Source organism: Oncorhynchus keta, chromosome 3 (assembly GCF_023373465.1).
Source record: "Oncorhynchus keta strain PuntledgeMale-10-30-2019 chromosome 3, Oket_V2, whole genome shotgun sequence".
Classification (NCBI taxonomy): domain Eukaryota; kingdom Metazoa; phylum Chordata; class Actinopteri; order Salmoniformes; family Salmonidae; genus Oncorhynchus; species Oncorhynchus keta.
In genome coordinates, this window is record NC_068423.1 from 15,210,790 (window position 1) to 15,238,457 (window position 27,668).

The 27,668-nt window shown below is 40.9% G+C and overlaps 1 protein-coding gene, 1 long non-coding RNA gene and 1 pseudogene across 5 annotated transcripts in view; 2 read left to right on the forward strand and 1 right to left on the reverse strand.

The window, feature by feature from the left end:
• LOC118367505 (ras-related protein Rab-26) overlaps positions 1 to 21,714 on the forward strand; it is a 139,243-nt gene extending 117,529 nt beyond the window's left edge. For 2 of the 3 annotated variants that reach the window (XM_035751048.2, XM_035751059.2), the window contains 4 exons: positions 14,760 to 14,825; positions 15,047 to 15,103; positions 19,983 to 20,059; positions 20,263 to 21,714. In XM_035751048.2, the coding sequence (XP_035606941.1) occupies positions 14,760 to 14,825; positions 15,047 to 15,103; positions 19,983 to 20,059; positions 20,263 to 20,365 (303 nt within the window). In that variant the 3' untranslated portion in view covers positions 20,366 to 21,714. Of the gene's footprint in view, positions 1 to 14,759; positions 14,826 to 15,046; positions 15,104 to 18,644; positions 19,021 to 19,982; positions 20,060 to 20,262 lie in introns of those variants that run through there. The other variant, XM_052490737.1, reaches the window with a different exon arrangement.
• LOC127914477 (uncharacterized) lies at positions 15,113 to 16,887 on the reverse strand. Of its 2 annotated transcripts, none has more exons than XR_008088508.1 (3): positions 16,686 to 16,887; positions 16,596 to 16,653; positions 15,113 to 16,451 (listed from the first exon to the last, which is right to left on the reverse strand). It is a non-coding gene; the product is annotated as an uncharacterized LOC127914477 (long non-coding RNA). The 2 variants fall into 2 exon arrangements; XR_008088507.1 differs by having other exon boundaries at positions 16,538 to 16,653.
• Positions 21,715 to 22,021: 307 nt separating the features above from the next.
• Positions 22,022 to 26,743, forward strand: LOC118363366 (uncharacterized; annotated as a pseudogene).
• Positions 26,744 to 27,668: the final 925 nt, after the last annotated feature.

Genomic DNA, 27,668 nt, shown 5'->3' on the forward strand with positions numbered 1-27,668 from the left:
CAGGTCTGGGATATTACGGTCAAAGTTGTGGAGCTTAAAAGCAACATTCTCAGGTGGGTGTTTATTGTCTGTATCTAAGCTCTAGAGCACATATGTCAGAGTCAAGGCCCGCGGGCCAATCCTCGAGAAGGTTTTTTACGGCCCCTGGGATGATCTTGATTTATTATTAGAACCGGCCCGCAGACCGCAGCAAGCCGGCAGCCCGCAGATCTTTTACACGCACCAATACTACATTTCCCACAATGCAACGGTTGAGCAGTAGGCTGCTTCATTTCAATATTTATTGGCACAGCAGTTGTCAGCATCACAGTAAAATTAACTTTCAGATACCCATCAAAAATGGCAAAACGGAAGGTGGACACTGAGAACCGGGGGTTTCAAACAAGGTGGGAGTCGGAGTATTTGTTCACGCAGGTAGCTGGAAAACCTGTGTGTCTTCTGTGTGGAGAAAGTGTGGCGGTACTGAAAGAGTATAATCTGAGACGACATTATGAAACGAAACACGCGGACAAAACAAGAATATTTACATGGAACAAAGGCTACAAAAGGCAGAGGAATTAAAACGAGGCCTCAAATCTCGACAGGCTCTGTTCAAAAAAGCCAAATCACAAGGCCAGGCTGCTGTCAAGGCCAGTTTTATTTTGGCAGAAGAGATCGCTAAATCAGCCCGGCCATTTACGGAGGGGGATTTCATCAAAAACTGCATGATTAAAGTTTGTGACGAAGTTTGCCCAGAAAAAGGCAACTCTTTTTAAATGTGAGTCTGAGCAGAAACACCATTGCCGAGAGAGTAGACCAGTTGTCCATCAATCTAAAAGAGCAGCTTGTGAAAAAGGAAAAGATTTCATTGCATATTCCTTGGCTGTGGATGAGAGCACCGACATTTCTGACATTGCCCAGTTGTCAATTTTCATCCGCGGAGTGGACTCCAGCCTAAGCGTGACAGAGGAGTTTTTGGCTTTACGTCCTATGCATGGCACAACTACGGGGCATGATTTGTATGAAGAGGTGTCAAGATGTGTAAATGAGATGGAGCTGCCTTGGGAAAAACTCGTGGGTTTGACAACCGACGGAGCACCTGCGATGTGTGGACACAGGAGCGGACTGGTGGCGAAGATACGGGAAAAGATGCAAGAGGAAAACGCGACAGGTGAGCTGACAGCTTATCATTGTATCATACACCAGGAAGCGTTGTGCGGTAAAGCCTTGAAAATGGAGCATGTAATGAGCATCATCACGCGCACAGTTAACTTTATCAGAGCCAAAGGTTTGAATCACCGCCAGTTCAAGGCATTTCTGACGGAGTTCGGAGCATGGTGATTTGCCTTATCACACAGAGGTGCGATGGCTAAGCCAGGGAAAGGTGCTTCAAAGATGTTTCGTGAGGAGATTTGTCTGTTCTTGGACAGCAAAGGGAAAGACACAACACAACTCCGAGACGAAATGTTTCTGTGTGAAATGGCTTTTCTGTGTGACATTACGAGTCATCTGAATGCAATGAACTTGCAGCTGCAGGGTCGGGATCGTGTCATCTCTGATATGTACAGTACAGTGAAGGCATTTAAAACCAAACTGACTCTGTGGGAGACAGATGCGGAAAGAGAATTTGAGCCACTTTCCCAGCTGCCAGACCATGAAAGAGAAGCTCTCTACCAGTGCGTTCCCGAGCGCACAGTTGGCTGATAAAATAGGTATTTGCCGCTGAACCGCCGATTTGCTGACTTTGAAGCACAAAAAGCAGGTTGGAACTGCTCGGTAACCCATTTGCTGTTGACGTGGAAAGCTCACCACCAAACCTCCAAATGGAGTTGATTGACCTCCAATGCAATGATGCACTGAGGGCAAAATATGCGGCAGTGGGTGCTGCGGAGTTCGCCCGTTTCCTCCCCGACACAATGCCCCAGCTGCGCATCCAGGCTGCTCAAACGTTGTCTATGTTTGGCAGCACATACCTGTGTGAACAACTGTTTTCTTTGATGAACTTGAACAAAACATCACACAGAAGTCGACTTACTGCTGAACACCTCCACTCAATTCTGAGGATTTCCTCAGCTCAGAGCCTTACCCAGAACATTGATGAACTTGTGGAAAAGATGGGACACCACCAAGTATCACCCTCAACCTCAAACAAGTGAACATTACTGTGCAATCACATATTTAGAGTTTTTACTCAGTTCAAGTTTAAAAGTTAAAGTTTAATATTTGTTTTCACTGCATGTTACTTCTCCTTAAACAAAGTGTTGTTTTTGATTAATAGATTTTTGCACTTTATTTTATTGTATTTCAATCCAATTATATTTTAAAAATATTTCAGTTGAGTGGATGATAGAAAATTGCTATTATTGTTTTTTTCTTTGAAGTAAATTTAGCCCACTTTTGCTAAAATAGAAAATATAGGCTACTGATGGTGCCTTGAATACCGGTTTCTTTCATTTAATGTTCATGTTATGGGGATTTTTATATAAAGGAAATTTGTCTTTGTGTCTGTTGAAAATTAAAGATTACTGACAGAGCCATAAGAAAATATTGCTTTATTTATCTGATCATATTGGAATTTATTTGTTAGGTTTTCAGTAGGTTCAATTAGGTTCACTAGACTATATGCGTCATTTAAAATTTTTCAATGAACATTCGAACAGTCCGGCCCTCGGCTTGTAGCTAAATTTTTTTATTTGGCCCTCCGTCCATTTGACTTTGACACCCCTGCTCTAGAGCATATCATATCCCGGTCCTCTGTTGAAACATCTTCCTGAATATCTTGTATCCACTGAAGTCTCTTACGATCAGAGTTGTCTTTATGAGTAGCGGCCATTCTCCCATAGCACATATTAACAGAGAGCGTTTCTAAAGTGGTCAAAGGAGGTTGTAGGGAAGATTGTTTTAGACTGGAAAAAAATAAAGCTTCTCAATTGTAAGTATTTGAAAGAATGCTTTTGTGGTAAATTAAATCTTCCCTTTAGTTCTTCAAATGACATGATCCCTTTTTTATTGTATAAATCCATTACTTTAACAATCCCTTTTCTTGCCCATTCTTTAAACCCAACGTCATTTTTACCTGTTATGAAATTGTTATTGCCCCAAATTGGTGTAAAACTGGATAATACAGGGGATCAGATATTGCTATACTTTGTGCCATATAGTTAGGATTATTTTAACAAAGTGATTAGTAGTATTATTCTTTAGTTTCTTAAAGGGAGCAGAGTACAAATATCCATCCAAAGTTAAGCCTTTTGTGGACAGCATTTCAGTCTGCGACCAGGGTAAGTTTGCTTTCTTGGAGAAACAAAACATTGCAGCTCTAAACTGTGTAGCCCAGTAATACCACTGTAGGTGTGGAAGTTGCAACCCCCCTCTGTCATTGGGCAAATAAAAAAGAGAGAGTCTAAGCCTTGGTTTTCTGTTGCTTCAGATACTCTCAAATTGTATCTTTCTGATCTTTGGGGAAAATAAAGGTGGTTGAGCCAGAGAAATTGATCGAAATAGATAAAGACATTTGGGCAGAATATTCATCTTAATGATATTTATTCTACCAAGATATAGGCAATGATGTCCATTTGTTGATGGATTCTGTTACACTCATTACCACGGGTTCATAAGTTGTTGAACTCAAGGAGCTAATCTCTTAAGCATTTCAAATAAATAAGACCACTCAACTATCGAATTACTTATCTGCATCAAGTGAGAGTATGGCACTATCAGGGGACCCTTCACACATGCACTATGTTTAGGTCTCTCCTCACGTTGTGAAAACCTTGACGGTTTTTCACGAAGCCATTTTGGTCTTTGTGTATTAGATATGGGAGCACTCTATCCATTCTCTTGGCTAAAGCTTTAGCAAGTTCAGAATAGAAATCGGTCTGTAACTTTCACATTTTGTTGGGGATTTATCAGGCTTCAGAATGAGAGTGATTATAGCACTCCTTAGAGAGAGGTGGAAACAACCTTGCTGAAAGGATTCAGAATACATATCCAAAAGTGGACCTAGAAGTTTGTCCTTAAATATCTATTGGGAGCCTATCTGGACCTGCTGCTTTACCTTCCTTCATATTGGAAATAGCATCAGATATTTCAACAGCATTCATTTTCCAGATCCAATTTTGTGTCTTCTGAAATAGCGGGAAACTCAAGACCATCCAAAAATGATGTCTGATTATTTAAGTTCTCAGGAGACTCAGAGTTGTAAAGTGTGTTGTAGTAGGACGCAAATGTTTAGTTTATTTTTACAGGATCGATTGATCATTTTTCTTGTAAATTATGAATTGTATTAATGGCTCTGTCTGAATTTAACTTCTTAATGCGCCATGCCAGCAATTTACCAGGTTTTTCACCTTGGTCATAGAAGGACTGTTTCTGCTTCGTTAAGCTGTTTGCAGCCTTTGAGGTAGAAAGTTCTTCATTCTGAGCTTTAAGAGCAAATAATTCCTTGTTTACTTCTGCTGAGTTATCCAATAAAGCTTCCCTCTCCAATTCTCTGATATTGCTGTCTGGTAAACTGGTAAAATGTATAATTTGCCCCCTGATATATGCTTTGAAAGCTTCCCATCTGGTACTCGCTGACCGTTGGCCAGTATTCAATGTAAAATATACATCTATATGCACTCCAACATAGTGTAAGTAGTCTGGGTCCTGTAACGATCTGGGATGCAAACGCCATCTAGAGGATCCTTTTACTAGTTTTGTATCCCTATAGAATAATGACACAGGGGAATGGTCACTCAGAACAATACTATCATATCCACTTTCTGCTACATTGGGAAGCAATGAGCAAGAAACTAAAAAGTAGTCAATACGAGAATATGATTTAAATGTCGAAGAGTAACATGAATATTCCCTTTTACCCGGGTTCTGAGTCCTCCAAGGTTCACATAGATTTAAGTCCTTAATGAAATCCTGTCATTTCTTTCCACTCTTCAAGTAAGAAGTGTCTAAACCAGAGGAGCGATCTAGATGAGGATCAAGAGTGCAATTAAAATCCTCTGCCATTAGGACTTTACCAGGAAGGGAGGCTATCAATAGAAATACATTCTCAAAGAATTTGGAATTGGCATCATTAGGACCATAAACGTTAACCAGATTAATACGCTCAGTCAAAACGAGTTACCTGTACAGTTATAATATTATCCACTTGAAACAGAACATATTTGTGAATTAATACCATCACACCACAAGAATGAGAGGAGAAACAGGATGCTATTTCTTGCCGTTGACATCTCCTGGGTACTTTAAGTAGCTCATCCTTCAACAAGTGCGTTTCTTGAAGGAACACAATAGATGAATGTCGTTGTTTAAGCCTAGTAATAACCTGTTTCAGCTTGGATAGTTTACAAACTCCACAGACATTCCACAAAGTAAATTTCAGTTTTACATTTGAAGTCATTTAACCAAAGATGTAAAAAATGTAATACGCTATAGCAAAAAGGCATATCTAAAATATGTTTAGTAACCAAAAGGACCGCATTAATATTTTGTAGTGAGGAAAATATGTAAAGATCTGTTGGAACAAACAAATCCATAATAGTAAAACACTAAACCACATTCCCTTGTCTCCCTAAACGAGACACCCAACGCTTTCTCTTAGACCTCCCCCTAATCGTAGAGTGTAGCCTGCTGGATGACTGATTCATTAAAGGGAGCATCTTAACCTAAGCGACTAAACAAAACAAAGTGTCTCCTGTCTTCTCTCAGCCATTACTCCTCACGAACGAAACAAAAGGCACATCCAGCGAGATGATGTGTGAAATATCACAACAAAAGGCATAACCAGTGAGATGATGTGTGAAATATCACAACAAAAGGCATATCCAGCGAGATGATGTGTGAAATATCACAACAAAAGGCATATCCAGCGAGATGATGAAATATCACAACAAAAGGCATATCCAGCGAGATGATGTGTGAAATATCACAACAAAAGGCATATCCAGTGAGATGATGTGTGAAATATCACAACAAAAGGCATATCCAGCGAGATGATGTGTGAAATATCACAACAAAAGGCATATCCAGTGAGATGATGTGTGAAATATCACAACAAAAGGCATATCCAGCGAGATGTTATGTGAAATATCACAACAAAAGGCATATCCAGTGAGATGATGTGTGAAATATCACAACAAAAGGCATAACCAGTGAGATGATGTGTGAAATATCACAACAAAAGGCATATCCAGTGAGATGATGTGTGAAATATCACAACAAAAGGCATATCCAGTGAGATGATGTGTGAAATATCACAACAAAAGGCATAACCAGTGAGATGATGTGTGAAATATCACAACAAAAGGCATATCCAGTGAGATGATGTGTGAAATATCACAACAAAAGGCATATCCAGTGAGATGATGTGTGAAATATCACAACAAAAGGCATATCCAGTGAGATGATGTGTGAAATATCACAACAAAAGGCATATCCAGCGAGATGATGTGTGAAATATCACAACAAAAGGCATATCCAGTGAGATGATGTGTGAAATATCACAACAAAAGGCATATCCAGTGAGATGATGTGTGAAATATCACAACAAAAGGCATATCCAGTGAGATGATGTGTGAAATATCACAACAAAAGGCATATCCAGTGAGATGATGTGTGAAATATCACAACAAAAGGCATAACCAGTGAGATGATGTGTGAAATGTCACAACAAAAGGCATATCCAGTGAGATGATGTGTGAAATATCACAACAAAAGGCATATCCAGTGAGATGATGTGTGAAATGTCACAACAAAAGGCATATCCAGTGAGATGATGTGTGAAATATCACAACAAAAGGCATACAGTGAGATGATGTGTGAAATATCACAACAAAAGGCATATCCAGTGAGATGATGTGTGAAATGTCACAACAAAAGGCATATCCAGTGAGATGATGTGTGAAATGTCACAACAAAAGGCATATCCAGTGAGATGATGTGTGAAATGTCACAACAAAAGGCATATCCAGTGAGATGATGTGTGAAATATCACAACAAAAGGCATATCCAGTGAGATGATGTGTGAAATATCACAACAAAAGGCATATCCAGTGAGATGTGTGAAATGTCACATGCATATCCAGTGAGATGATGTGTGAAATGTCACAACAAAAGGCATATCCAGTGAGATGATGTGTGAAATATCACAACAAAAGGCATATCCAGTGAGATGATGTGTGAAATATCACAACAAAAGGCATATCCAGTGAGATGATGTGTGAAATATCACAACAAAAGGCATATCCAGTGAGATGATGTGTGAAATATCACAACAAAAGGCATATCCAGTGAGATGATGTGTGAAATATCACAACAAAAGGCATATCCAGTGAGATGATGTGTGAAATATCACAACAAAAGGCATAACCAGTGAGATGATGTGTGAAATATCACAACAAAAGGCATATCCAGCGAGATGATGTGTGAAATATCACAACAAAAGGCATATCCAGTGAGATGATGTGTGAAATATCACAACAAAAGGCATAACCAGTGAGATGATGTGTGAAATATCACAACAAAAGGCATATCCAGTGAGATGATGTGTGAAATATCACAACAAAAGGCATATCCAGTGAGATGATGTGTGAAATATCACAACAAAAGGCATATCCAGTGAGATGATGTGTGAAATATCACAACAAAAAATCCAGAGATGATGTGTGAAATATCACAACAAAAGGCATATCCAGTGAGATGATGTGTGAAATATCACAACAAAAGGCATATCCAGCGAGATGATGTGTGAAATATCACAACAAAAGGCATATCCAGTGAGATGATGTGTGAAATATCACAACAAAAGGCATATCCAGCGAGATGTTATGTGAAATATCACAACAAAAGGCATATCCAGTGAGATGATGTGTGAAATATCACAACAAAAGGCATATCCAGTGAGATGATGTGTGAAATATCACAACAAAAGGCATATCCAGTGAGATGATGTGTGAAATATCACAACAAAAGGCATATCCAGTGAGATGATGTGTGAAATATCACAACAAAAGGCATAACCAGTGAGATGATGTGTGAAATATCACAACAAAAGGCATATCCAGTGAGATGATGTGTGAAATATCACAACAAAAGGCATATCCAGTGAGATGATGTGAAATATCACAACAAAAGGCATATCCAGTGAGATGATGTGTGAAATATCACAACAAAAGGCATATCCAGCGAGATGATGTGTGAAATATCACAACAAAAGGCATATCCAGTGAGATGATGTGTGAAATATCACAACAAAAGGCATATCCAGCGAGATGATGTGTGAAATATCACAACAAAAGGCATATCCAGTGAGATGATGTGTGAAATATCACAACAAAAGGCATATCCAGTGAGATGATGTGAAATATCACAACAAAAGGCATAACCAGTGAGATGATGTGTGAAATGTCACAACAAAAGGCATATCCAGTGAGATGATGTGTGAAATATCACAACAAAAGGCATATCCAGTGAGATGATGTGTGAAATGTCACAACAAAAGGCATATCCAGTGAGATGATGTGTGAAATATCACAACAAAAGGCATATCCAGTGAGATGATGTGTGAAATATCACAACAAAAGGCATATCCAGTGAGATGATGTGTGAAATGTCACAACAAAAGGCATATCCAGTGAGATGATGTGTGAAATGTCACAACAAAAGGCATATCCAGTGAGATGATGTGAAATGTCACAACAAAAGGCATATCCAGTGAGATGATGTGTGAAATATCACAACAAAAGGCATATCCAGTGAGATGATGTGTGAAATATCACAACAAAAGGCATATCCAGTGAGATGTGTGAAATGTCACAACAAAAGGCATATCCAGTGAGATGATGTGTGAAATGTCACAACAAAAGGCATATCCAGTGAGATGATGTGTGAAATATCACAACAAAAGGCATATCCAGTGAGATGATGTGTGAAATATCACAACAAAAGGCATATCCAGTGAGATGATGTGTGAAATATCACAACAAAAGGCATATCCAGTGAGATGATGTGTGAAATATCACAACAAAAGGCATATCCAGTGAGATGATGTGTGAAATATCACAACAAAAGGCATATCCAGTGAGATGATGTGTGAAATATCACAACAAAAAGGCATAACCAGTGAGATGATGTGTGAAATATCACAACAAAAGGCATATCCAGCGAGATGATGTGTGAAATATCACAACAAAAGGCATATCCAGTGAGATGATGTGTGAAATGTCACAACAAAAGGCATATCCAGTGAGATGATGTGTGAAATGTCACAACAAAAGGCATATCCAGTGAGATGATGTGTGAAATGTCACAACAAAAGGCATATCCAGTGAGATTGTGAAATATCACAACAAAAGGCATATCCAGTGAGATGATGTGTGAAATATCACAACAAAAGGCATATCCAGTGAGATGTGTGAAATGTCACAACAAAAGGCATATCCAGTGAGATGATGTGAAATGTCACAACAAAAGGCATATCCAGTGAGATGATGTGTGAAATATCACAACAAAAGGCATATCCAGTGAGATGATGTGTGAAATATCACAACAAAAGGCATATCCAGTGAGATGATGTGTGAAATATCACAACAAAAGGCATATCCAGTGAGATGATGTGTGAAATATCACAACAAAAGGCATATCCAGTGAGATGATGTGTGAAATATCACAACAAAAGGCACTTATAATTCACTGTATCACAATTCCAGTGGGTCAGAGGTTTACATACACTAAGTTGACTGTGCCTTTAAACAGCTTGGAAAATTCCAGAAAATGATGTCATGGCTTTAGAAGCTTCTGATAGGCTAATTGACATAATTTAAGTCAATTGGAGGTGCACCTGTGGATGTATTTCAAGGCTTAACTTAAAACTCACTGGCTCTTTGCTTGACATCATGGAACAATCAAAAGAAATCAGCCAAGACCTCAGACAAAGAAATTGTAGACCTCCACAAGTCCTTGGGAGCAATTTCCAAATGCCTGAAGGTACCACGTTCATCTGTCAATACAGTAGTACGCAAGTATAAACACCATGGGACCACGCAGCCATCATACCGCTCAAGAAGGAGACGCGTTCTGTCTCCTAGAGATGAACGTACTCTGGTGCGAAAAGTGGAACTCAATACCAGAATAACAGCAAAGGACCTTGTGAAGCTGCTGGAGGAAACCGGTACAAAAGTATATATACCCACAGTAAAACGAGTCCTTTATCGTCATAACCTGAAAGGCCGCTCAGCAAGGAAGAAGCAACTGCTCCAAAATCGCCATAAAAAATCCCGACTTCGGTTTGCAACTGCACATGGGGACAAAGATCATACTTTTTGTCCTTTGGTCTGATTAAACAAAAATAGAACTGTTTGGCCATAATGACCATCGTTATGTTTGGAGGAAAAAGGGGGAGGCTTACAAGTCGAAGAACACCATCCCAACCGTGAAGCACGGGGGTGGCAGCATCATATTGTGTGGGTACTTTGCTGCAGGAGGGACTGGTGCATTTCACAAAATAGATGGCATCATGAGGGTGGAAATGTATGTGGATATATTGAAGAGACATCTCAAGACATCAGTCAGGAAGTTAAAGCTTGGTCACAAATGGGTCTTCCAAATGGACAATGACCCCAAGCATACTTCCAAATTTGTGGCAAAATCACTTAAGGGCAACAAAGTCAAGGCATTGGAGTAGCCATCACAAAGCCCTGACCTCAATCCTATAGAACATTTGTTGGCAGAAATGAAAAAGTGTGTGCGAGCAAGGAGGCCTACAATCCTGACTCAGTTACACCAGCTCTGTCAGGAGCTGGTTCACCCAATTTATTTTGGGATGCTTGTGGAAAGTTACCCAAAACGTTTGACCCAAGTTAAACAATGTAAAGGCAATGCTACCAAATACTAATTGAGTGTATGTAAACTTTTGACCCACTGGGAATGAGATGAAAGAAAGAAAATATTAAATAAATCATTAACTCTACTAATATTCTGACAATTCACATTCTTAAAATAAAGTGGTGATCCTCACTGACCTAAGACAGTTTTTACTAGGATTAAATGTCAGGAATTGTTAAAAATTGAGTTTAAATGTAGTTGGCTAAGGTGTATGTAAACTTCCGACTTCAACTGTATAGCGTTAACGTAGTATACCATGGTCATTTATAAACTCCACAAAGTATCAAAGATCAGAAATTGACAAGTGAGAAAAAAATATGCCATTGAATATGTGCTACGTAACCCAAAGGCCCTTGCACATGATGCTGATGTCAGGCTTGCACGTGAGTGTCAATCATTTTAGTCCAAGGATATGATCGAAACTTAAGTCTTCATATAAAGTAGGCCCAATGCTTCTCGGTGGTGCAGGATGAATGACTATGGTCCTGATGTGTCCGTTTACATGGTGCTAAACATCTTCGCCGGCATTTCACAGTGTTTTATGTAATCCAATGGAAGAGATTCATCAACATAACAGAAATATACTTAAACATGATGTCTACCGTTCAACTATCTTGCCTGTCATATAGAAGAAACTGAGCTAACCTCTCTGGGGTAGGGGGGACGCTTGCGTCCCACATGGCCATTAGCCAGGGAAAATGCAGAGCGCCAAATTCAAATACAATTCTATAAAAATCAAACTTTCATTAAATTACACATGCAAGATAGCACATTAAAGCTACACTCGTTGTGAATCCAGCCAACATGTCAGATTTCAAAAAGGCTTTTCGGCGAAAGCATAAGATGCTTTATCATAAGATCTGATGATAGCACCATAGTAAACAATGAGAGTAGCATATTTCAACTCTGCAGGCGCGACACAAAACACAGAAATAAAATATAAATCATGCCTTACTTTAACAAGCTTCTTTTGTTGGCATTCCTATATGTCCCAAAAACATCACAAATGGTCCTTTTGTTCGATTAATTCCGTCGATATATATATCCAAAATGTCCATTTATTTATGTCCATTTATTTAGAGCGTTTGATCCAGAAAAACACCGCTTCCACCTACAAAATATCTCAAAAGTTACCTGTAAACTTTGCCAAAACATTTCAAACTACTTTTGTAATACAACTTTAGGTATTTCTAAACGTATATCGATCAAATTGAAGACAGGATGATCTGTGTTCAATACAGGAGCAAAACAAACTGAAGATACTTTTCTGGTTACGCACCTCTATCAAAAGGTACACATGAAGTGACTCGTTCTGAGCTATGATACTTCTTCATTACACAATGGAAAAACCTCAACCAATTTCTACAAACTGGTGACATGCAGTGGAAGCGGTAGGAACTGCAGGAAAGTCGATTACAATTCTGGATTCTCCATGAAAACATATTGAAAAGACAGTGACTTTTAAAAAAAAATCTGAATGGTTTGTCCTTAGGGTTTTGCCTGCTAAATAAGTTATGTTATACTCACAGACATGATTCAAACAGTTTTAAAACTTCAGCGTGTTTTCTATCCAATACTAATAATAATATGCCTATATTAGGATCTGGGACAGAGTAGGAGGCAGTTCAGTTTGGGCACACTATTTATCCAAAAGTGAAAATGCTGCCCCCTACCCCAAACAGGCTAACTGATGAGCACATACAGGCTACAAATAATAGAAGGAAACTTTGAGTGGGCTAGCTCTTCATATTATTCACTTAACTGTTATGCTAGCTACAGTCCTACAGTAACAGCTAATACATTAGCTAATGTTACTTAGATGGCCAATAGTCAAAAATCGATTCAAATCAAACTTTATTTGTGACATGCGCCGAATTCAACAAGTGTAGACCTTACCGTGAAATGCTTACTTACAGGCCCTTAACCAACAGTGCAATTCGAGAAGAAGTAAGAAAATATTTGCCAAATAAACTAAAGTAAAAAATAAAAAATAAAAAAATAAAAAAAGTAACACAATAACATAACAATAACGAAGCTATATACAGGGGGTACCGGTATCGAGTCTGACGGGGGTACAGGTTAGTTGAGGTCATTTGTACATGGGGTAAAAGGACTTTGCATAGATAATAAACAGCAAGTAGCTGCAGTGTACAAAACAGGGGGGGGTCAATGTAATAGTCCAGTGGCATTTGATGAATTGTTCAGCAGTCTTATGGCTTGGGAGTAGAAACTGTTAAGGAGACTTTTGGTCTTAGACTTGATGCTCCGGTACTGCTTGCCGTGCGGTAGCAGAGAACTTGGGTGACTGGAGTCTCTGACAATTTTATGGGCTTTCCTCTTCACATAATCCGAGATGGTTTAGTTCTCCCTAGTCCAGAGTCGTGGTAAAATTCACAGCGGCAACACAAGTAGGAAGAAGATTCACGTATGACAGGGATGAACACCTCGACTTGAGAGGGAGATGCAAACTCGTGTGACCATCCATTGTAAGTCAGCCGTAGTTTAGCTGGGAAGGCTATTCCATAGGCAATGTTGAGGGACCTGAGCTGGCGTGTGACCCCGTCGTAGCCTTTTCTTTTTCCATGCAAGTTTTATTTAACCTGTATTTAACTAGGCAAGTCAGTTAAGAACAAATTCTTATTTACAATGACAGCTTACCCCGGCCAAACCCTCCCCTAACCTGGACGACACTGTGCAAATTGTGCACTCCCTATGTGATCACTCCTGATCGCGGCCGGTTGTGATACAGCCCGGGATCGAACCAGGGTCTATAGTGACGCCTCTAGCACTGAGATGTAGTGCCTTAGACTGCTGCGCCATTCAGATAGGTCAGGAAAGAACATGATCTCTTGGTCTCTGTGCACCACCTTGCCCATAGCCCTGGCTTTCCACATCACTCTGACTTTGTCTCAAGGAGAGGGGTGGTTTCTCGGGCTTGTATGAGCCAGAAGCCAATGGGCTCTTTCAATGCGCAGTTGTCCGGCCCCAATGCCTCGGGAAGCCAACTCTCGAGAAATCCAACTGCTTCACCATTTTCCACTTTTTCATGTAGATTAACCAGTCTCAAATTAGACTACCTGTGTAGATTGTCGAGCGAGCTTAGTTTTGAAGTAAGGTCTGCCATCTGTTTTTCCAAACTTTTCGGTCGTTGTTTTGACAGTGACGACGGTATCTTCCACCGTGCTAATGCGTTCCCCTGCTTCATCCAAGCGTGTGGAGTGGCTTGAAGGTCACGTTTAACCTCACTAATCCCTGTTAGAACACTTTCGAGTTTGGTGGAAAAGTCCTCCCTCATGGCAGAGATTGCTTCCAAAATCCAAAACCCCTTTGTTCTGCTTCTGGTTTAGGTCGTCTACATCGTTGGTAGCCATGTCGGACTCGTGGTGTGAGGAGCTTGCAGGGCTAACTGTGTTAGTAGAGCTGGCTGAATTAGCAGGGCTAACTGGCCTAGCGTCGACTACATTGTCGTTGAAAGATGTTCTTCTTGTTTTAGGAGGACTATGTTTAAGTCGATTCATCAAGGATGTAGAAACGCCTGAAATTGTCCAATAAAATTGCTGTTCGTGTTACGAGGATGTAAAAGAAGAGATGAAAAGAAGTTTAGCCGAAATTGTCAGGAGAGCACTAAAAATGAATCCGCTCAGTTCAACGCCATAACCACGGCCATTTTATTAGTATTTACAGATGGAATACAAGTTTGTTATTAAGGCACATGATAGTTCACATGTTCCGGAAGGCAACAGCAAAAAAACATTTTATAGAAAAATCTATGTTTACATTCAAATGCCTCTCCTATGAAGCAGTGATGTGCAACATACGCCTAGTTTCCTGAAACGAGTCACATATCTCTCTCTCTCTCTCTCTGCCCCTCTCTCTCTCCCTCTCTCCCTCCCTCTCTCCAGGCATGGCTGACAGAGATCCATGAGTACGCTCAGCAGGACGTGGTGCTAATGCTGCTGGGGAACAAGGTCAGTACATTACTATGAATTGAGAGAGAGAAAGAACGAGGTAGATATTGATGGACGGATGATGAGTGCATTACTATCAATGGAGAGAGCGCGAAAGGAGGTAGATATATGCGTCTCTGCAGAAAATAAAGGAGAGGATGCTGTTAGTGTGAGTAGATGATGAAACAGAGAATAGATGAAAGGAGAGAATGTTTTCAGGAGATGTTTGTGATCTCTTACAGGCTGATGCAACACACGAGAGAGTGGTGAAGAGAGAGGAAGGAGAGAAACTGGCCAAGGTGCGCTGTTAGGAAAGAAAATACACAACTCAATCACACATTATTGACCCTTTTGATGTCTAGGTTTCGATCTATTTTAGTCTGCATAGACGGGTGACAGTCCGGGTGTGTCTTGATCTCTCTACTTATTTATTCATAGGTGCACCTTCTGTTGTTATTGTTCGGAGTCTTCTTTTTCTCCTTTTTTTTAACCCAATTTCATGGTATTCAATTGGTAGTTACAGTCTTGTCTCAATGCTGCATCTCCTGTACGGACTCGGGAGAGGCGAAGGTCAAGAGCCATGCGTCCTCCAAAACACAACCCAACCAAGCCGCACTGCTTCTTGACATAATGTTCACTTAACCCGGATGCCAGCCGCACCAATGTGTCGGAGGAAACACTGTACACCCGACGACTGTGTCAGTGTGCACTGTGCTCGGCCCACCACAGAAGTCGCTCGTATGAGATGGGACATGGACTTCCCTGCCGGCCAAACCCTCCTATAACCTGGACAACGCTGGGCCAATTCTGCACCACCCCATTGGTCTCCCAGTCACGGTCGGCTGCGACAGAGCCTGGACTCTAACCCAGAATATCTAGTGGCACAGCTAGCACTGCGATGCAGTGCCTTAGACCACTGCGCAACTCGGGAGGCCTTGTTTGGGGTCTTTGAAGTGAGTTCGCAAAATGTATTTTTCACATCGGTACGCTCTGAGTTCATAGGCTTGTAACAGTAAATTACTGTGCATGGCTGTAAAGGAGACGGATGTCAGATACCCTTGTTATTGTCAGACTGTGTAATAATAACGTTTAAAAAATCCCTACAAAACTCTCTCGCACACACACACAGTAAAACTCCTCTGTCACGCACGCACACAGGCACACATCAGGGTTTCTGTTAGGAAAATGTGGCGACCGGACAAGGTGACCGGGAAGATTTTAATTTACCGGCCATTTAAGAAATTTACTGGACCCATGTGCTTTGAGCGCATAACAAATTAGCGGGTCCATCCACGGTGTTCAGAATGACAAAAATCACATTTAGATTATGATAATGCATCTCACCAGAACATGTAACTCATGTTATGAGGCAGCCAATAAACTGTCCTTTTCAAACATTTACCAAAATGAAATTTGCAGGAAAACAGTGTTCTGAACAGCACACCTGGGAGAACACCATTCTAAACAGCACACCTGGGAAAACACCATTCTAAACAGCGGACCTGGGAAAACACCATTCTAAACAGCGGACCTGGGAAAACACCATTCTAAACAGCGGACCTAGGAAAACACCATTCTAAACAGCGGACCTGGGAAAACACCATTCTAAACAGCGGACCTGGGAAAACACCATTCTAAACAGCGGACCTAGGAAAACACCATTCTAAACAGCGGACCTGGGAAAACACCATTCTAAACAGCGGACCTAGGAAAAAACATTCTAAACAGCGGACCTAGGAAAACACCATTCTAAACAGAGGACCTAGGAAAACACCATTCTAAACAGAGGACCTAGGAAAACACCATTCTAAACAGCGGACCTGGGAGAACACCATTCTAAACAGCGGACCTGGGAGGAAAACACCATTCTAAACAGCGGACCTGGGAAAACACCATTCTAAACAGCGGACCTGGGAGAACACCATTCTAAACAGCGGACCTGGGAAAACACCATTCTAAACAGGGGACCTAGGAAAACACCATTCTAAACAGCGGACCTAGGAAAACACCATATGAAAACAAATTAAAGAGGAGAGAAATGGCATAGCGATGGGTCCAATAGGAAAGTAACTGTATATAACCAGGTAGGCTAGTTGAGAACAAGTTCTCATTTACAACTGTGACCTGGCCAAGATAAAGCAAAGCAGTGTGACACATACAACAACACAGAGTTACACATGGAATAAACAAACATACAGTCAGTAGAAAAAGTCTATATACAGTGAGTGCAAATGAGAAGAGTTAAGGCAATAAATAGGCCATGGTGGAGAAATAATTACAATATAGCAATTAAACACTGAAATGGTAGATGTGCAGAAGATGAATGTGCAAGTAGAGATACTAGGGTGCAAAGGAGCAAGATAAATAAATAAATACAGTATGGGGATAAGGTAGATAGATGGACTGTTTACAGATGGGCTATGTACGGGTGCAGTGATCTGTGAGCTGCTCTGTGAGGGAGATATGAGTCTCCAGCTTCAGTGATTTTTGCAGTTCGTTCCAGTCATTTTAAAAATGTATTTTACCTTTATTTAACTAGGCAAGTCAGTTAAGAACAAATTCTTATTTTCAATGACGGCCTAGGAACAGTGGGTTAACTGCCTGTTCAGGGGCAGAACAACAGATTTGTACCTTTGTACCTTGTCAGCTCGGGGATTTGAACTTGCAACCTTCGAGTTACTAGTCCAACGCTCTAACCACTAGGCTACCTTGCAAGGAAAGGCTACCAAATGAGGAATTGGCTTTGGGGGTGACCAGTAAAATATACCTGCTAGAGCGCGTGCTATGAGTGGGTGCTGCTATGGTGACCAGTGAGCTGAGATAAGGCGGGGCTTTACCTAGCAGAGACTTGTAGATAACCTGTAGCCAGTGGGTTTTGCGATGAGTATGAAGCGAGGGCCAACCAACGAGAGCGTACAGGTCGCAGTGGTGGGTAGTATATGGGACTTTGGTGACAAAATGGATGGCACTGTGATAGACTGCATCCAATTTGATGAGTAGAGTGTTATTTCAATTAGCAGACGTGTCTTGTTAAAAGTTAATTGTGGAATTTATTTCCTTCTAAACACATTTGAGTTAATCAGTTGTGTTGTGACAAGGTAGGCGTGTGTATACAGAATATAGCCCTATTTGGTAAAAGACCAAGTCCATATTAATGCAAGAACAGCTCAAATAAGCAAAGAGAAATTACAGTCCATCATTACTTTAAGACATGAAGGTCTGTCAATGCGTAAAATTTCATGAACTTTGAAAACTTCTTCAAGTACTGTCGCAAATACCATCAAGCGCTATGATGAAAGTGGCTCTCATGAGGACCGCCACGGGAATGAAATACCCAGAGTTACCTCTGCTGCAGAGGACAAGTTCATTAGAGTTAACAGCATCTCAGATTGCAGCCCAAATAAATGCTTCACAGAGTTCAAGTAACGGACACATCTCAACATCAACTGTTCAGAGGAGACTAGGTGAATCAGGCCTCGAATTGCTGCAAAGCAACCACTACTAAAGGACACCAATAATTAGAAGAGACTTCCTTGGGCCAAGAAACACAAGCAATGGACATTAGATCGGTGGAAATCTGTCCTTTGGATTTTTGGTTCCAACCGCTGTGACTTTGTGAGATACAGAGTAGGTGAACGGAGGATCTCCGCACGTGTTGTTCCCACCGTGAAGCATGGAGGAGGAGGTGTGATGGTGGGAGGGTGCTTTGCTGGTGACACTGTCAGTGATTTATTTAGAATTCAAGGCACACTTAACCAGCATGGCTACCACAGCATTCTGCAGCGATACGCCATCCCATCTGGTTTGCACTTAGTGGGACTTTCATATGTTTTTCAACAGGACAATGAACCAACACACCTCCAGACTGTGTAAGGGATATTTGACCAAGAAGGAGAGTGATGGAGTGCTGCATCAGATGACCTGGCCTCCCCAATCACCCAACCTCAACCCAATTGAGATCGTTTTTGATGAGTTGGACCGCAGAGTGAAGGAAAAGCAGCCAACAACTGTTTGAAAGCCAACAACTGGTGAAGCTGGTTGAGAGAATGCCAAGAGTGTGCAAAGCTGTCATCAAGGCAAAGGGAGACTACTTTGAAGAATCTAACACTTTTTTTGTTACTACATGATTGCATTTGTGTTATTTCATAGTTTTGATGTCTTCACTATTATTCTACAATGTAGAAAATAGTAAAAATAAAGAAAAACCCTTGAATCAGCAGGTGTGTCCAAACTTTTGACTGGTACTGTATGTTAAATATTAAAAAGTACCATAGTGATTGAGTGTCCATATAGCTATACCATAATATTTGCTTTGCCTCTAAGTAAAACTCCAATTGTTCTGCACTGTTCCACCCGCTAAACCAATCCCCACCATCCCAAATTGGGTTGTCATTCTAGTGACCGGCAGACCACCCCGTTCTCCCGGATCCCAGGGCCCGAGAGACCGGGACTCATACTTCGAAAAGAGCACACAGTGCCACCCACAGAACAGAAGCCGATCAACCGCCAAAATAATTTCCAATGCCCTCACCTCGTTTTGTATCATATATAGTTCTAAAAAATACATTTACATATTTAAAAAATGTGCGTATCTTAATTTCCACAATTCACAAATAATATGTGTAATAATGTAGGCAGTTAATATGAAGGATTGTTACCTATACCCAGGATTGCCATTACAAAGAGTACATTTTTGGCAAGCAGTTACTATTTTAGCAAACAATTATTGTGATTCATCCTATAGTGTCCCTAACATCATTACCCCATAGCATCAGATGTGGGACACACACACACACACACACACACACACACACACACACACACACACACACACACACACACACACACACACACAGGGTTCTCATTAGCAGCTTTGAGAAATTCCTTGTATAATACCCATCAGGGGGCTTTGGCTTTGTAGGACCAACCCTGGCAGGCAGGCTCAGAGTGGAAACATTGTTTGCAGAGTTCACAACCTGCTGCACTTGTAATGAAAATTATGCAAATTAACCTATAGAACGATATTTCCATGCAATGGGATTTTTTTTTTGGGGGGGGGGGGTCAGCAACAGTTTATTTATCGGCTTTTCACAATATTGCATTCACACAAAACACACACAAACACACCAGGTACTTAATACCCTAAAACTTGGTGGACTCTCACTCTACCCTGTGCAGGAGTTTTCTGTGCCCTTCATGGAGACCAGTGCTAAATCTGGCCTGAACGTGGAGCTGGCATTTACAGCTGTGGCCAGGTGAGTAGGATGTTTACCACTGCTGTGTTCTCTATAGATGACATGTCAATAAATGCCTTTTTGTTTTGTCATACATGTGATTTCGAAATAAACACAGAATCAAAAATAAACCTATGCAGTAAATATGCTGAAACGAGATTGAATCTCCCCATCCTTCTTTCTTTCTTGCTTTCTCTGCCCTTTGTTTTTCTCTTTTCTCTCAGAGAGCTGAAGCACAGGTCACTGAAGGAGCCTGATGAACCAACGTTTCAGCTTGAAGATTATGTCAACAAGGAGATGAAAAGTGCTGGGTGCTGCCGCACATAAACCTGTTCTTTCTGTGTGTGTGTGTGTGTGTGTGGCTGTGGCCTATTGGCTATGAGTCTGTCTCGCGTGTGTGTATATGTCTACCGGTGTATAAAGTGTGTGTCGCTGTTTCCCTTTCCCCATGTGCGTGTGTCTGATACGTTTTTAACAGTGGTGGTTGTGTATGTATGTGTATGGTGTACGAGTGAATTCATAATGCGTCATCTTCTGCCCCCTACTGTATGATAAAAGGATGACAGTTTCAGTGCATCGGTACAGTAAGAATCACAGCCTATTAGTCTTATCAAACTCATTCAGTAAAGACCACCAAAGTAGACATCAAACACTAGATGAAGGCGGAGCATTTCATGTTACAGTACCTCTGTGTCATCTTACACATTCTCTGATGATTTCTCTTCCCGGTGATATTTTGTGTACTCATCCAAGTCCCCCCCCCCACCCAACTGCAGAACTCTCCTGACCCACCTCTTCCTGCAGCTGTGAATGTATCGAAACTGTCCCCATTTGTACCCCTTCGCTCTATCCTCGTTTGGATCCATCGTTCATGATCCATTGGAGTCCTTTTGTGCAATATTACTAAGAAAGTATGTGGTGTATATATTTTAAATGAAATGTATAATCTAGAGCTTTATAGTTTGCATTACTTATACATGGTTGTCCTGTTGAGGCCAAATGGAACACGGTGTCAAGTGATGTAGAAAGTCAAGAGATTGTCAAGTAGCAGAACAAGACACTGTGGGCTGTTTATACAATTCAAAATGTGCATTGAAGCAAGATAATATCAGTATGGATCTTTGTAATCTATAACACTCTATGGAAGGGTTTGTTCAAATGTTTAAATGTTGTTTATGTGTTTCTGTACAGGGTGTCCAACATCATGTTATTGATATTCTGGAGGCAAAACATCTGTCCTGTATTTGAATACAGTATTGTTCAGTATACCTACCTTGACTTTATTTCAGAAATGCTACAATTGTAACTATATCATTCTTTTCCGAACCATGGTATTTTGAAGAGATGCACAAATCTGACCTTCGTATCGATTTACAACACTTTTTAATTCAGTGGATTCATCATTCTGGACGTATAAAGAGAAATGTATGTAATTGCCTAATGTAAATGATATCGAGTTTCATACTGTATTTTGTTCCTGTTTAACTGAAGTACTATGATGCTCAATGAAAGAATATTGCTGGAATATTGAATAATGTACAGAGGGCAGCAAATCGTTCAATGTTTTGATCATAGAAAAGTGTCCCTACTGTACTTCTATAATCCACTCAGACACAGTAAGTACATTTTTTTCTATGTAACTTCAGTACTCACAATAAAGTTTAAGATGCACAGTAGTGAATGATATGATCTCGATTTCCTCAGATCTGAGTCCAATCCCTGCGTGAGTCCACAGCACCGCCATCTGGTCACATTAGGTCAGTTCAAGTCTAAGAACGTTCTTCCCATTATCAAGCGAGCGCTAAAGACACACTCAAATGGTTGTCAAGGACGGCAGTCCATTTATTCTGCTCTTTATACCGTATTGAGTTTAAATGAAATGATGTTCACCTTTAAAAAACAGATGCCCAGGAAAACTATAACTGCTGCTTCTTTCTCAGTTATCTTTTAACAGTCACATTTTCATTCAAGTTTCAGGTTTAAATGTCACGAGCACACGTACAGAGAAATGCCTTTCTTGGAAGCTCTAACCCCAACAATGTAGTACTAAAAATAACAAGGTAGAACAAAAACACGTGATATCTTACAGAAGCATAGTCAAAGACCTTTCTGTAAGATAAGAATTTGAAGAAGTTGAGATGAATCTGAAATAAAACCTCCTGTGTCCTTCCGGTGTGTGTGTGTGGGGGGTTCCTGTCAACATTGATACTGGGACAATTATAGTCTCTGTCTACTGTCTCAGCTGTCACATTGAGCTGCATTTCCTGTAGTTGTTGTCTTCAGGTTCATCTGAGGCAAATCTGCATCTATACCGTCGGAAATTCAGACACAGAGTCTTACTTGCTCTTTGATCTTATCCATTTATTCCAATCTGTTCAAAGATTCACATACTCTTAAACAGTTAAGATTACAATGTTTGTTCTCTGCAGTAGCTGTAGATGCATTTGCTGTGATGAAACAGGTAGCCATGAACAGCTTGTCAGAGGTTTATTGTGTGTTAATAATTCCCTGCACCTGTCAGGCAACGTTGCCACTTTGAGGATCCCAAACTGCACCACCTCTAGTGGTTCTATTCATGATGACCCAAGTTTCTATAGTCTTCAAGATGTTGTCTTGACTTCCCGTCGTCTGAAGACCATAGGTAGAGGTGTGTTTTGAAGGTTTTAAAAACATTTCATCTCTTAGCATACCTCTAAATCAGGGGTGTCAAACATACGGCCCGCGGGCCGGAACCGGCCCCCAAGGAGGTTCGATCAGGCCCGCAGGATAATTTGAAAGTGGAAAAAAATGCATAAAAGACATGGAATTAATATTTTTTTTTTTTTAAGACAAGCCGCATCACTGAGACAGACTGAAAACAGCAGACGGTATCAATGCGCCATCTGCTGCTTGTTACGACGTTGTTAAGATTGTTAATGTCTCTACCTCTCCACTACACCCTCATTAGCCAAAATGTCGTTATCCAAACGGAGAAAAGTAGATAAGGAGTGTAGAATTTTCAAAGAAAAATGGACCACGTCCTATTTATTTACAGAGATGCACGGAAAACCTTTGTGCTTGGTGTGTTTGCAACAAGTTTCGGTATTGAAGGAATATAATATTCGACGCCACTACGAGACTCATCACAGCGAAAAATATGACGGCTTGCAAGGACAACTGAGAAGAGATAAGATTAACGAATTGCTGGCGGGTCTGAGGAAACAGCAGTCAACTTTCATCCAGAGCCGAGAAGTCAGTGAAGCAGCGGTAAAAGCCAGCTACCTAATTGCTAGCGAAATAGCATTAGCATCGAAGCCGTATTCCGACGGTGACTTTGTTAAACGATGCATGATGAAGGCGGCTGAACTTGTATGTCCCGAGAAGCGACAAGCTTTTGCCAATATTAGCATGACGAGGAATACTATAGCAGAGAGGATTTCGGAACTATCGGCAGATTTAGACAGTCAATTGAAACAGAGAGTCAAGTCATTTATTGCATTTTCCGTGGCAATTGACGAGAGCACTGACATCACAGACGTGGCCCAACTGGCCATATTTATTCGAGGAGTTGATGAGACATTGACTGTTACTGAAGAGTTTCTTGAGTTGGTGCCAATGATGGACACCACAACAGCCGAGGACATTTTCGGCTCTGTCCTTGCTGCATTGGACAGAGTTGGAGTGGACTGGTCCCGCGCTGTCAGCCTGGCTACAGACGGCGCGCCATCCATGGTCGGAAAGAAAGCAGGTGTCGCGACAAAGTTCAAAGACAAAGTACAAGCCCTTAATGGAGGAGATCGTTTCTGGACATTTCACTGTATTTTGCACCAGGAGGCATTGTGTTGCAAGTCGCTGAAAATGGACCACGTCATGGAGGTGGTTGTTCGCACTGTAAATTTCATCCGGTCCAGAGGTCTGAACCATCGTCAGTTTGACAAACTTCTCAGCGACAGCAACATTACCCACAGCCTGCCATACCACACTGAAGTGAGATGGTTAAGCCGAGGCGCTGTGCTGAGGCATTTCTTTGATCTACGAGAGGAAATCGGACAGTTCATGGAGAAAAAAGGAAAACCGGTGTTGGAATTACAATCTCAGGAATGGCTACGGGACCTTGCATTCTTGGTTGATATTACTGAACACTTGAACAATCTGAACAAAATGTTGCAAGGCCGCAAAAAGTTGTCACACAGTTTTCTGACAACATACATGCATTTAAGTTGAAGCTGACTTTGTGGGAGATGCAACTGGCAAATGGCAACCCTGCTCATTTCCCCTGTCTGAGAGATGTGTGTGTGACCAGACCTGATGCGGACATGAAACGGTACAAAGACAAAATTGCAGGACTACTGCGGGAGTTTGAGAAACGTTTTCAGGTATTTGGTGAACTTGAGACAGAATTTTCAGTTTTTCGCTCACCTTTCACAGTTAAAGCTTCTGATCTGCCGGTCGAAATTCAGCTAGAGATAATTGATTTGCAGTGTGATGCAGATTTGAAGGGCAAATTTGCCTCTGTAGGTCTGGACAGATTTTATCAGTATCTACTACCAGGGTACCCCAAATTAACAGCCCTGGCTGCTAAAATGTTGTGCATGTTTGGGACAACCTACCTTTGTGAACAAATTTTCTCAGTGATGAATATCAATAAAACAAAAATGCGTTCAAGGCTCACAAACAAGCACTTAAATGACATTCTGAAAGTGACAGCTAGTCAGGACATGACACCTGGTGTTGATGCACTTGTACAGGCCAAAAGACGCCAAGTTTCAGGTACAAATACAAGTCCAGACTAGACTAACACCCTTAAAATGCTGCCTTAGATACTGTTTGCATTGAAAGAATACAGCTCTGTGAAGATGAATCCTTACTGTGGTGATTTAAAAAATGTGCACTTTAATGTTAGTCAGCAGCTTCAAAACAAAAGTTGTGTGATGGAATTCTACTGTTCATACAACTCCATAAATTTTCAGTATGTATTGTATGTGTATGTATGTTTCATGTATGAAGTTTACAGATTTACAGGACAGGCGAACACTTTCTTCATTACACATTTAAAATCACTCTCCTTAGTTTGTAAGGTGTACGCAGGGATTACATTTAGATTTTATATGCGTATGTGTAAGTGGTTTAAAAATTCCTTTCTTTAAAAGTCTCATTTAATCTTAAAGTGCATTACTATATTTTTCAGTACCAATTAAAGTTGTGCCTTTGTACAATCAGTGGGATCAGTTGCAATGCATATTTGTGAATGATAAAAGTAAATTGCACATTTGTCTAAGGAAATATGAGGTGTTTCATGAAATGTTTTGTAAAAGGATAGTTCATTAAATTTCAATATTTTCCTAATGTTCTTGTGCTTCTTTACACCAAAACAAAGGAAAGACATGATATTTTGGTTATTTATAGCAGAGTATGGTATAATTTTAATGGTCCGGCCCACTTGACATCTCCCTAGGCCGTATGTGGCCCACGATGCGAAATGAGTTTGACACCCCTGCTCTAAATGATGTACTGCAGATGCAACTACTGCAGTCGGGGGTCAGCCAAGTGGAATCATTTGAATTCTGTCAGGAGCATGTTGACTCTATCAGCTCTCAACTTCTTGTGTTTCATTGACAACGGACCATATCAACTTCTCAATGTCTGCTATTCAAAAATGTTCGACAAATATTTATTGATCTGAGTTTGGGTCTTGAGGAATCTCCAGAGTTTGTCTGTTTCTTTGGACAGTACTAGAGTCACATCCCCTTTGTAAAACTCAACACAGTCCTGTCTTGTGGTTAATGGTATTCTCATGGATGTACAATAATATTCTTAGCATACATCATAGCCAATTCTGTGGCATGAAAAACCTGGAAGAACTGGATTTGAAATACTGTGCCTTTATAGGTTTTAAACCTAGGCCACATATCTGAAATCCAATAATTACATGTATTTGATCTGTGCTGCTTTGAGTACCTCAATCTGGAGGTGAATCCACTGGTGAACAGTGAGGCATTATATTTTGCTCACCTTAGTTCAAAACAGAATATGCCTGTTGGAGACCTGAAGTTCCCTCCAGAATCCAAGATTGAGCTCAATCTGACGTGTGTATTTGGCAGCATACCTCGGGGACTGACATAGCTCTACATCAGCCCTGGCATGAGGCCCATGACTCACATTGGGGGCAATGGTGGTTTTCAGGACAGTGAGAAGCATTTCCAAGAGGCTGTCGTTGAACATAGTGGATCCTGTGCGGGTCAGTCTTTGCTGGGAGCTACTTTTAAGTTCCTTCAATGCTTCAAGCTTGAATCGAATCCCTCAGATTTATTTGTGGATCTAACCAGTCTGAATACACTTGTGCACCTGAGGGATTTGCAACTTAACAGGAGTAGATCTCAATCAGCAGACTGGTTTTGAGATCATGTTTCACAACTGCAGGATCGACTACTTGGAAAAGGACCTTAGAGTAATAGATAGAATTACGTTTGGTTATTAACAGTGAACTTATGATAATGGAATAATTCCCTTGGCCCCTGAAAAGGTATCTGCTCATACAATAGCTTATTTTACAATGCAGTTGCGACAATGCTTGGTTTCATAACTGGGCAAAACGGAATCAATAAGTTAATGTCATGTTTTGGTACTGTACCTTTTGAGGGATTACGTTGCAAATACGTCCACATGCATTTTTCTGTGAACGCAGGATTAATTTTGTTTGTCTACACCTCTCTGGGCCTCCTGTGAACGCAGGATTAATTTAGTTTGTCTACACCTCTCTGGGCCTCCTGTGGACACAGGATTCATTTAGTTTGTCTACACCTCTCTGGGCCTCCTGTGGACACAGGATTCATTTAGTTTGTCTACACCTCTCTGGGCCTCCTGTGGACACAGGATTCATTTAGTTTGTCTACATTTCTCTGGGCCTCCTGTGGACACAGGATTCATTTAGTTTGTCTACACCTCTCTTGGTCTCCTGTGGACACAGGATTCATTTAGTTTGTCTACATTTCTCTGGGTCTCCTGTGGACACAGGATTCATTTAGTTTGTCTACACCTCTCTTGGTCTCCTGTGGACACAGGATTCATTTAGTTTGTCTACACCTCTCTTGGTCTCCTGTGGACACAGGATTCATTTAGTTTGTCTACACCTCTCTTGGTCTCCTGTGGACACAGGATTCATTTAGTTTGTCTACACCTCTCTTGGTCTCCTGTGGACACAGGATTCATTTAGTTTGTCTACACTCTCTCTTGGTCTCCTGTGGACACAGGATTCATTTAGTTTGTCTACACCTCTCTTGGTCTCCTGTGGACACAGGATTCATTTAGTTTGTCTACACCTCTCTTGGTCTCCTGTGGACACAGGATTCATTTAGTTTGTCTACACCTCTCTTGGTCTCCTGTGGACACAGGATTCATTTAGTTTGTCTACACCTCTCTGGGCCTCCTGTGGACACAGGATTCATTTAGTTTGTCTACACCTCTCTTGGCCTCCTGTGGACACAGGATTCATTTAGTTTGTCTACACCTCTCTGGGCCTCCTGTGGACACAGGATTCATTTAGTTTGTCTACACCTCTCTTGGTCTCCTGTGGACACAGGATTCATTTAGTTTGTCTACACCTCTCTTGGTCTCCTGTGGACACAGGATTCATTTAGTTTGTCTACACCTC